Source organism: Gigantopelta aegis, chromosome 12 (genome assembly GCF_016097555.1).
Source record: "Gigantopelta aegis isolate Gae_Host chromosome 12, Gae_host_genome, whole genome shotgun sequence".
NCBI lineage: Eukaryota > Metazoa > Mollusca > Gastropoda > Neomphalida > Peltospiridae > Gigantopelta > Gigantopelta aegis.
The window spans coordinates 6,069,202-6,081,295 of NC_054710.1; the positions used below are offsets into that span (position 1 = coordinate 6,069,202).

At 39.1% G+C, this 12,094-nt stretch overlaps 1 protein-coding gene across 1 annotated transcript in view; it reads right to left on the reverse strand.

Moving 5' to 3' along the window:
- LOC121386411 (ammonium transporter Rh type A-like) overlaps positions 1-9,834 on the reverse strand; it is a 57,099-nt gene extending 47,265 nt beyond the window's left edge. The window contains exon 1 of the mRNA XM_041517298.1: positions 9,532-9,834. Within this exon, the coding sequence (XP_041373232.1) occupies positions 9,532-9,727 (196 nt within the window). The 5' untranslated portion in view covers positions 9,728-9,834. The remainder of the gene's footprint in view (positions 1-9,531) is intronic.
- Between the last annotated feature and the right edge of the window lie 2,260 nt (positions 9,835-12,094).

A 12,094-nucleotide genomic window follows, 5' to 3' on the forward strand; every position in this document is an offset into this window, starting at 1 on the left:
CAGTTCATTCGTTTACAGTTATGTTCATGCTTAAATCTAATCAAGGTTCAAGTATATAGGACAACAGGAAACACTGAATAGACATATACTAATATTCTCATTTTCATATTCTGTTATACTCTTCAAAATGAATACATATTCTGTAGTATTATACATATTTGGACGTATATTTACAGGAAATGTACATAAATCATATTAATATTATTTAATAAAGTTTCCTGATTATTAATTGTTTAAAATTTATAACCAAAGTAGAATACATATATCATAACTCTCAGCAAAAGCCGCAATTATGACAGAAATATAGTATTTATGACTAAATTAGATTAATAAAATTATTGAAAATGTTACGGAACATTTACTGTCTGGATACGAACTGTTGTTGATTTTTAAAGTCGAATTACGGAGTGTTTACGATTTTTGACTTGTGATTTTTGTCTTATTTGTTTCAGAATTCTACATCAAGATGCAAATATTGTCGAAATTGTTTTTGAGAATGTTACGTCAGCTGTCAGATACATATTGGAGATTCACCCCAAAGAGAAAATATCAATTGTGATACCATCCAGTGAAATCTAAATTTCGAACAAGAACATTTGATGTACAGTATGTAGAGAAAATGTTGGATGAGATATTAAGGATGTATATTTTGATGACACTACCAATACATTAAAAATACCAATAGCATCTGTAAATAAAAGTCTACTTCCAAAAGTGTCACGAATTAATACTCATTCTTAAAAACAACTGTTTGTGGAAAGTGAAAGTGAAGATGTACGTTTTAAAAGTTCAGTGGTAGATTTAGAAACTGATGATGTATCTGTGGTGCAAGATAATGATGATCTCGTGACAATGGAAACAGAATGCTTAATGGATTGTTAAGCAATTACAAAGTCTTCTACCAGATGTCACAGAACACTTACGTGAACACAACATACTGCAAGACTGGATCACATTGTTTAATTTAGTAGCAGAAAAAAACTTTAGTGTTGATCATTTGACTAGTCAATTATTTTTTGATGTTATGCAATTCAGTCAATCAAAGTCTATCCATGGAATGCGTTTTTCGAGATCAGTTAGGCAATTTTGGTCTGTTGGCTTGTCATTATTCCATGCCAAATTCGTTCGATTTATGGGTGGTATGAACGGTCGGAGACAGCTGAATGACAAGTCCAAAACCAGAAAAGATTTAGCACCCGATTTATCTCGAGTAAATTTCATTTGTCCTGACATTGATATCCTCAATGAAACGAAGAAAACATAATCTACCATATGGATAGCTCCAAGATCCTGGCCCATATTCGGATGGGATTATCCGACATATAAATTGAATGCACTTCTGAATTTTAGAAATGACAAAACTATATTCATTGTTTAATAACTATGTGGTATCTGATCAAAACATAAACATTTTTAAATGGTCATATAATCATGTACTTTTTCAATTCTTAATATCCGAGGAGGAACAGCCAATACAGTATCATAATGACAAAGAGTCAAATGAACAATTCAATCAACAATTTAACTGAATTGAAAACAAAATCGTCACACTAAATATTCCATATTTTTTAATGTAATGTGTTTGATGGCCTGTGATGATGATATTGACTGGTTTGGTGTAACGAAAATCACAATAAGCTATTTCAGTATTGTAAAACAGCACTCATTATTAAACTTAAATGCATCTTGCAAATGAGTAATTAGCATTACCCAATAAAATCAACTGAATTGTAAACAATAACCTGGATCAAGAAGAATGGATGTTTCAAATGTTGAGTACTTACCAGTACTACACAGTTGAAAATTAACAGTGTTCATAAATAAAAATTAAAAAGTCAAATTATTAAGTTAAAACGACAACAGAAGTTTCGGGTGTACTCGTGCATAGTTTCTTTGCCACATAAGCTTTCAAACAACAAGTTGCATTTGACCAATTTTATATATCTTCCTGTGTCGTGCAAACGATGGACGCCATTTGAATGTTTTACCACATCCACACATTTTGTTCATATCACCGTGCTTACCAACCATGTGATCTTTTACGGACGCTGATGAATTGAGTTTTTATCCGCATTCTTTGCATGCGTATTTTTCAGTGTTATCACCGATACATGGTCCTTTGTGTTTTCGCATTTTTGAAACATATGCAAAAGATGTTTTTCGCATTTTGGGCATTTGTAGGGCTTGTTTCTGATATGCTTATTCAAATGGCCGAAATAAAGTGACTTATCACAATATGTCTTATCACAATCCGTACATGAATACGTGTATGTCTTAGCACGGTGACGCGTTTTGTGTATAGAAAGTCCCTGTCGAGTTTTATAGACCTTGGAACACACCTCACATAGCAGTCTGGCATCACCATGCGAGAAAATAGCATGCTGCCTTAAATCAAATTTACTGGAATATCTTCTCGAGCATTTGTAACAGCTGATTTTTTTTTGTCTTGCTTAGCCTTGACATGTCGTTTCAAATTACTGCCAACTGGACTTTCGTAAGTACAAAGATCACTTTGTTTTTTCTTTAATACTCCACTAACCTTTCATTTTGAGGTTGATGTTATAACATGTTTACAGTTGTTAATGTCAACATTAATTTCAATACAGTTGTCAGAATTGGTGATATTGTTTTCTTTGACATCTGGCAAAGAAATGTTCATTGATATATCAGTTTCATTGATGATGAAATCGTCAAAACTCCGTATCATTTCTGTTTTGATTTCGAAAAGATAAACATGCATTTTCTGATATTGTAAGCAATGTTTTGACAATAAATGCTAACATATTTATTCTATACACAAAATGTATTGCATGTATGAAAGTTACAATAAACATAGGTAGTCCTGAGATATTTTTCTACGTATCTGTTTTTTAGCATGTAATATTGCATGACACTGTATTAAATAGTACTTGAAACTACGCTATACATCGCTATGTACTAAATTAAACACGTGCATATATGTACAGTATCTGTGGGGTTTTTATAATTAAATATGAAAGTTACAGTATAAGCATGAATAATATTGTCTAAAAGTCTACCGGAGCTGGTGCAAGAAACAAGCAACGCGCCGTAACAAAAATCGTCAACAGTCCACTCTCGCTGTAACCGAGTATGATGTCGATACAGTGGTTATTAGTGAGAGAGTCCGGTGTAGTGGTCTTACACCTCACCTACCAACCGAGTCGTTAAAATCGTACTGGGTGGGAGCCGGTAATGGAGGGCGAACCCAGTACCTACCAGGCTTGTGTCCAAAGGCTTAGCCACGTCACCGTCACACCAGCGAGGTGCGACTGACGGGTATGCACATGCCCCCCCACCCCCCCCCCACCAGTGAATCATCTTATGAGGTGGTGTCGTGGTTAAGCCATCGGGCATAAGGCTGGTAGGTACTGGGTTCACAGCCTGGTACTGGTTCCCACCCAGAGCGAGTTTTAACGTTTCAGTGGGTAGGTGTAAGACCACTACACCCTCTTCTCTCTTACTAACCACTAACAATTAACAACTAACTCACTACCCTGGACAGACAGCCCATATAATTGAGGTATGTGTGTGTGTGTGTGTGCGTGTGTGTGTGTGTGCTTTGTGTCTGTGTGCCCAGGACAGCGTGCTTGAACCGTAATTGGAAATAAGCATGAAAATAGTTTAAAAGAAAGAAAGAATGAAAGTGCTACCTGTTTATGAATCGTACACGTACCTGTGGACATATCAGTTTTACTTGTTTATCAGTCATGAATAAAAAAAAAAGGAAGGAAATGGGGGGGGGGGAGGTTAACGACGCGCTCAACACATTTTATTTACAGTTATATGGCGTCGGACATATGGGTCCACCGACGGGGATCGATCCTAGACCGACCGCGCATCAGGCGTGCACTTTACCACTGGGCTACATCCCTGTAGTGCCCTGAATTGTAATAAATTACCTGAATTGTAATATCTGCCTTGAATTGTAATAAACTAGCTGACTTGAATTGTAACAAAGAATTGCCCTGATTTGTAATAAACTAGCTGACTTGAATTGTAACAAAGAATTGCCCTGATTTGTAATAAAAACTGCCCTGAATTGTAATAAACTAGCTGACTTGAATTGTAACAAAGAATTGCCTTGATTTGTAATAAAAACTGCCCTGAATTGTAATAAACTAGCTGACTTGAATTTTAATAAAGAATTGCCCTGATTTGTAATAAAAACTGCCCTGAATTGTAATAAACTAGCTGACTTGAATTTTAATAAAGAATTGCCCTGATTTGTAATAAAAACTGCCCTGAATTGTAATAACCAGAGCTGCCTTGAATTGTAATAAGATACCGACTTGAACTGTAATAACACAAAAATGGAAAGGAACATGTTCTTAACGACACCGCACCGCAATTCTTCAATTTGAGGCTGTTTATTGTATTTAAGACAATCATTACAATTCAAGTCAGCTAGTGTATTACAATTCAGGGCAGTTTTTATTACAATTCAAGTCAGTATTACAATTCAGGGCAGTTTTTATTACAATTCAGGGCAGGTATTACAATTCAGGTAATTTATTACAATTCAGGGCAGTTGTTATTACAATTCAGGGCAGGTGTTACAATTCAGGTAATTTATTACAATTCAGGGCAGTTTGTATTACAATTCAGGACAGTTTTTATTACAATTCAGGGCAGGTATTACAATTCAAGGCAGTTTTTATTACAATTCAGGGCAGTTTTTATTACAATTCAGGGCAGGTATTACAATTCAAGGCAGTTTTTATTACAATTCAGGGCAGTTTTTATTACAATTCAGGGCAGGTATTACAATTCAGGGCAGTTTTTATTACAATTCAGGGCAGTTTTTATTACAATTCAGGGCAGGTATTACAATTCAGGGCAGTTTTTATTACAGTTCAAGGCAGGTATTACAATTCAGGTAATTTATTACAATTCAAGGCACTACAGTCCCGCCCACATTTGCCAACTGTATAACAATCTATAATCCATCATGCATGTACATATGATATTTGTCACTAGTTCCTATTGTCGGCCTCGGTGGCGTCGTGGCAGGCCATCGGTCTACAGGCTGGTAGGTACTGGGTTCGGATCCCAGTCGAGGCATGGAATTTTTAATCCAGATACCGACTCCAAACCCTGAGTGAGTGCTCCGCAAGGCTCAATGGGTAGGTGTAAACCACTTGCACCGACCAGTGATCCATAACTGGTTCAACAAAGGCCATGGTTTGTGCTATCCTGCCTGTGGGAAGCGCAAATAAAAGATCCCTTGCTGCCAATCGGAAGAGTAGCCCATGTAGTGGCGACAGCGGGTTTCCTCTCAAAATCTGTGTGGTCCTTAACCATATGTCTGACGCCATATAACCGTAAATAAAATGTGTTGAGTGCGTCGTTAAATAAAACACTTCTTTCTTTCTTTCTTTCCAAACCCTGAGTGAGTGTTCCGCAAGGCTCAATGGGTAGGTGTAAACCACTTGCACCGACCAGTGGTCCATAACTGGTTCAACAAAGGTCATGGTTTGTGCTATCCTGCCTGTGGGAAGCGCAAATAAAAGATCCCTTGCTGCCTGTCGTAAAAGAGTAGCCTATATGACGACAGCGGGTTTCCTCTAAAAAACAGTGTCAGAATGACCATATGTTTGACGTCCAATAGCCGATGATAAGATAAAAAATCAATGTGCTCCAGTGGCGTCGTTAAATAAAACAAACTTTACTTTAACTATAAACGGTTTGTTTTGTTTAACGACACCACTAGAGCACATTGATTTATTAATCATCGGCTATTAGATGTCAAAGATACGGTAACTTTGATACAGAGGAAGCCCGCTACCTTTTTTTTCCATTAACGGCAAGGGATATTTTATATGCACCATCCCACTGACAGAATAGCACATATCACGGCCTTTGGTATACCAGTCGACTCGTGGTGCACTGGCTGAGACGAGAAATAACCCAAGGGGCCCACCGACGGGGATCAATCCCATACTGACCGCGCACCAAGCGAGCGCTTTACCACTGGGTTACCTCCCCGCCCCTTGTTAACTGTAACGATTTAGCCTAACACAAAATCTGAACAGTTTTGTTGAACCTGCCTATAGGTGTCATTTTGGGGACACGGTGGGGTCGATCACTGACCGGACCTTACTTGGTGGTTCAGTGTTGTTAAAGAAATATTGAAATTTAAAATGGCACGATAATTTTTTTTTTTTAAATAACATCATTTTCATTTTTGATTAGCCTTTTGTTTATGAACACTATTTTTATCAACCAGCGATAGAAATAAGCAGCGATAGAAATAAGCAGAGTTTTTCATTCGTCCACCGGTCAAGAACATAGAGAAATCTACTTGTCCAGAAATAGTTTCACTTGTCCAAATAAATGTTTTTTATTCAAGTACAAGGACTATGTTTGATTGCTCAAAATTAAACTGCATTGAGCATTTTTACTTGTCCACTGGACAACCATTTAGGTACATTTTGCTTTGCCGAGCAGATTTTCACTTGTCAGGACAAACGGACAGGTGCTTATTTCGAACACTGTCAACGTTTGCATAATGGAAGACGCGGGATTAAGATATTAACGAAAACTCCACACACAAGGCTAAGTGACAGTATATCCGACGCGTTTTCGGAATTGTGTCACGGTGGTAAATTAAGAGCTCAGGGCTGAGTTCAGCCAGACCGAGCAGAAAAATGTCCGCAAGACTGGTTTATGCGCTTCATTGTAAATCAAATGACCACGTTGGGAACCAATCAAATAGTTCGCGAACGTTAGCGAAACGTCTGCTGGCTGCCCATGACAGTGTACACAAATCGTCCGATTTAACACCGTAATTAACCAATGGAAAAGAAAAAGGCTAAGCTTATATGCCAGTTGTATTAGAATTTGTTAAACTGTTGACAGACTAAATCCAGTTTGCGCTATTTACAAACAGCAGAGCAACCATAAACATATTGTTGAATATTGGCCTACAGATAAGAAACTACATTCAGTATCGTCCGTTGACCTGTTTCGGTGAGGGACCTGTTTCGGTGGTTGCGTCGTTTGTGCCCAACGTGCATTTGAAGATTTCGACCTTGTTGACTTTTGCATAAGAAATGCAGCTTATATATTTATTTATTTTAATTACCATTATAACCATTTATTTGCTCAACTTATAACACGATTTCAAGACATCATAATTGTTATATTCGTTTTTCTAAAATGTCTTTTAACATTAGTTCTCGAGGACTCCCATTTTGTAATTTGCTTTAAAATATTTAAAATATTTTTTTTATAAATTATTATAAGTACATGTTTTGTTGAACAATACACATGTTTTGCTAAAACACTGACAAGTTTTGTGTTGAAAAGTTTTGGCTGTAAGATATACCACTCAGTGATAGAAATAAGCAGAATTTTTTACTAGTCCACCGGACAAATACATCTTGAAATTTATTTGTCCGCCATTATTTCCACTTGTCCAAATAGATGGTGTGTTTTATTCAAGTACCAGGATGATGTTTGTGATTGCTTAAAATGAAATTGCACTGAACATTTTCACTTGTCCACTGGATAACCACCGAGGCACATTTTGCTTGTCCGAATAGATTTTCACTTGTCGGAACAAACGGACAAGTGCTTATTTCAAACCCTGCCACTAAACAGGCACGTCGGAAGCATGTTGACATTGGGGAGGGGGGGGGGGGGGGGGGGGGGGGGGGGTCTGATAGATCGTGGACCCGAACGCAAAGTTTCTAGGGGGTTTGAAGGTATGCTCCCCCGTACAATTATGAAAAGTGCATTCTACACGTTAATCTTTGCCTTAAGATTTGTTGTTGGGTTTTTTGTTGTTTTTTATTGTCCCCAGAAACAAGAGCAATGCCAAGGTTGGGGGCCTCGAATCATTAATGTACAATTGTATTTGCCTTAAGATTTACTACCAATAATATTTTTGATTCCGAATTATTAGGGGGGGGGGGGTGGCTAGAGCCCCTAACCCCCTCCCCGTTCCGCCGTGCTTGCTAAACGTTTCATTCGCCAAAACTGGTCACGTCGTTAACAATATTTACAGCTGATGCATGTGTTTTGACATTTTGACATTTTGCTACATAGCGGCTACTTTAGTGGTTATTTGAAGCGTAGAAATACTAATATAGATATAGGCTAACTATTTGGATAACAATTGGCTGTCTATAAATATTGATATGCAGAGTTTCTGCCAGAAAAAAAAAGTCCGGTTATGGCGCTGTGGAATTGAATATTTACAATGTGTGTGTTGAATGAAACCGCAGTCGACACGGGGTATTGGGGGGGGGGGGGGGGGGGGGGGCTCCCTCTGAAAGAAAATGGCTAGGTTTAGGGTTAGGGTTAAAACAATCATAACTGTGTCAATAGATTAACTTAAAAAATATATAATCATTTAACCCCTGCAATTGCCCACGTCAGTCGGCAATGCCGTGGAGATTTCCGTGGAGTTTTTAATTCTCCACGGCAATTTTTTGCCTTGGACTATGTCACTATATTCAGGGTTTTATTTAATGGCATGGGGTTTTTGGTTGTTGTTGTTTTGTTTTTTGGGGGGGGGTTTTGTGCCATGGAAATGTTTATAGTTGCATGAGTTGTAAATCTGTAACAAAATTGGGTATGGCGCCAAACCCGTTTCACCCTCTGGCAGAAACCCCGATATGTTTTAGAACCGAATGTTTATGCTCACCGAAACTAGTCTCCCTATAATAATATGTAATTTTAGTTGTTAAACTATTATTTTAGTCGAAAACATCTTACAGTGCGCAGGGTAAAATGAGTATGGCGTCATACCCCAAATGTTTTACAGATTTTTTTTATTTTTTTTTAAGTTAAAATTTTGACAAAATTAATGACTTATCATTACTGTATGATTTTGATAACCCTATGGCTAACCCTAAACCTAACCCATTTTCTTTCTGGGCGAGGATCTCGCAGAAGCACTGACTGGCAGCAAACTCGGGACTGTCTCTTTAACGTACTAGTATGTTGCTAGGCAACACCAGCAACACGTGGCGTACTGATATACTGTACGTCCATGTCTGATCAATAACCGTACACGTGTGCGTTCACATTTCTACTGTAGATAGGGCGAGACGAAGCCCAGTGGTAAAGCGCTCGCCTGATGAGCGGTCGGCCTAGGATCGATCCCCGCCTTTGGGCCATTGGGATATTTCTCGTTCCAGCCAGTGCACCACGACTGGTATATCAAAAGCCGTGGCATGTGCTATCCAGTCTGTGGGAAAGTGCACATATAATCGTTGATATTAATGTAGAAAATGTTGTGGGTTTCTTCTCTGAGACTATATGTCAGAATTACCAAATGTCTGACATCCAATAGCTGATGGATTGGTTAATTAATCAATGTACTCTATTGGTGTCGTTAAACAAAACAAACTTTAACTGAGACTGTCAGAATGACCAAATGTTTGACATCCAATAGCCGATTAATTAATTAATTAATTAAAATAATTAATGTGCTCTTGTGGTGTCGTTAAACAAAACAAACTTTTTAACTTTCGCGGGGAAGACAATACACAATGCACTTACTTGGATAGTATTCCGGTAAGGGCTGATGTATCGGCTCGGCTGCGGGTTTCGTATCGTTGTGTCCGTCCTTCGACTCCACCACGGGACGAGCGCTCTCATCATAATCCACGGACATAGCGAATAAAACAATGAACACAATTTGCAGAAACAAAAGCAACAGCGGGAATCTTAGCCGATTGAACACAAGGGAGGCCATATTTTTTTTGCAGTCGAAGAAGACGATCGAAGCGGTGCACTAGCAGACGACAAACACCTGCGGGAAAGCCCACGCGAGGCGATTTCGACGTTTGACCTTCACCTTGCCGTGTTGGTTAACGGATGAAGAATCACGGCTAGGCGGATTTCTGTGTGATATATTATACGCTAACATAGCTGTAAAAAAAGATGTATAAGCAGTGGCGGATCCAGAAAATCCATTTAGGGGGGGGGGGCCCAATGACATGAGGCGGAATGCCAAGGGAACTTTGGGGGAGTTTTGGAGGGGGGTCGTAAAAAAATTAAAATTAATATATAATAAAATTATAACTGGAGAGAGAGAGAGAGAGAGAGAGAGAGAGAGAGAGAGAGAGAGAGAGAGAGAGAGAGAGAGAGAGAGAGAGAGAGAGAGAGAGAGAGAGGAATTGTTTTATTTAATGACGCACTCAACATTTACGGTTATATGACGTTAAAGTGCACGCACACGCACACATACACACACATATTTGTGGGTGTGGGTGTGTGTGTACTGTCTCCAACGCCATACACACACACACGCACAGTATATATATATATACGTGTGTGTGTGTGTGTGTGTGTGTGTGGTGTGTGTGTGTGTGTGTGCGTGCGTGCGGGCGCGCGTGTGTGTGTGTCTACTATATTATACGTGTTGTGTGGTTTTGCCAAATACAAGCAAATGCAATAACATTTATTTATGTCACAAGTGACACAGGTTAATCTACATAATGCCGTTATCTTTCTCATTTTTTTCTCATTTTTTTTTTTTTCTTCTTTTTTTCTCTTTTTTTCTGCCAGCTGTTATATATAGATCCTTAAAGAGCCTGTAAAGACATATTTGTATTAGATGTATGGAAGGAAATAGTGCTTAGGGGCCGTCCATAATTTTCAACATTTTCACGAGCGTACAAACCGTACGCGGGGGGGGGGGGGGGGGGGGGGGGGGGGGCGAGGGGTTAAGGGGCCAGCGTTTACTCTTTTTGAAAATGAAAAATGTCGTTCAACATTTTTCATTTGGGGGGTGTACACTTTTAGGGGGGGTGGTCAAAAGTGTACTCTTTGTACACTTGTGAAAATGTTGAAAATATATCTGACAGTTAATTTTTAAAAACCGCGACCCGTTTTTTAATAGTAATTTTTTTATTGATAGATAGATAGATAGATAGATAGATAGATAGATAGATAGATAGTGGTTAGGCCATCGGTCTACAGGCTGGTAGGTACTGGGCTCGGATCCCAGTCGAGGCATGGGATTTTTAATTCAGATACTGACGCCGAACCTTGAGTGAGTGCTCCGCAAGGCTCAGTGGGTAGGTGTAAACCACTTGCACCGACCAGTGATCCATAACTGGTTCAACAAAGGTCATGGTTTGTGCTATCCTGCCTGTGGGAAGCTCAAATAAAAGATCCCGTGCTGCTAAAGGGAAAGAGTAGCCCATATAGTGGCGACAGCGGGTTTCCTCTCAAAATCTGTGTGGTCCATAACCATATGTCTGACGTCATATAACCGTAAATAAAATGTGTTGACTGCTTCGTTAAATAAAACATTTCTTTCTTTCTTTCTTTCTTTCATATACCACTAGGGTTTCGAACACGCCCATCCATCATAAGATCGCTGGCCTGACTCGGGATGCGGGGGGGGGGGGGGGGGGGGGGGGGGGGGGGGGATTTTGTGATAGATAGATAGATAGATAACTAGTTTAACGTGCTCATATACCACTAGGGTTTCGAATACGCCCATCCATCATAAGATCGGTGGCTTGACTCGGGATGGGGGGGGGGGGGGGTGGAGAGTTCTGAAACGTCTCGATGAAAAACACTTGTCCGATGCCAGCAGAGCTATTTTTAGCCTATGACACGCAAAAAGGGGTTATCCCAGAGGTACCCAGCGGGTTGGACTATACCAATTAAAATCCCATAGGCGACCATGTTAACGTTTGTGTTTAAAAACACTATATGCAATATATCAACCAAACTATGACCCATAAATGTCAGTACTACAACCTCTACCTCAAAGTATTAACTGCAGAAAATGGTACCTTTCATGGCTCATTTTCGGTATAACCAGATGTTTTTTCAACACCCCTAGTTTCGCACAAAATTTGAGTACTTTTTTGTACATGTTCCAAGCACAAGGCTACTTGACACAGTGGTACTAGATGAATTAAAATTGTATACATTTTTAGCCCAGATGAAACTATTATTTTTTACTACCAACACACTCACATTTATAACCAATCACAGGACTTGTGGTGTTAACTTCTCAATCAAAAGTTTGGTGCACCTCGAACTTCGACCCAGCCGGAAATTAATTGGTTTAGTGTTCCCAGCGAACTCTCCACCAATCGAG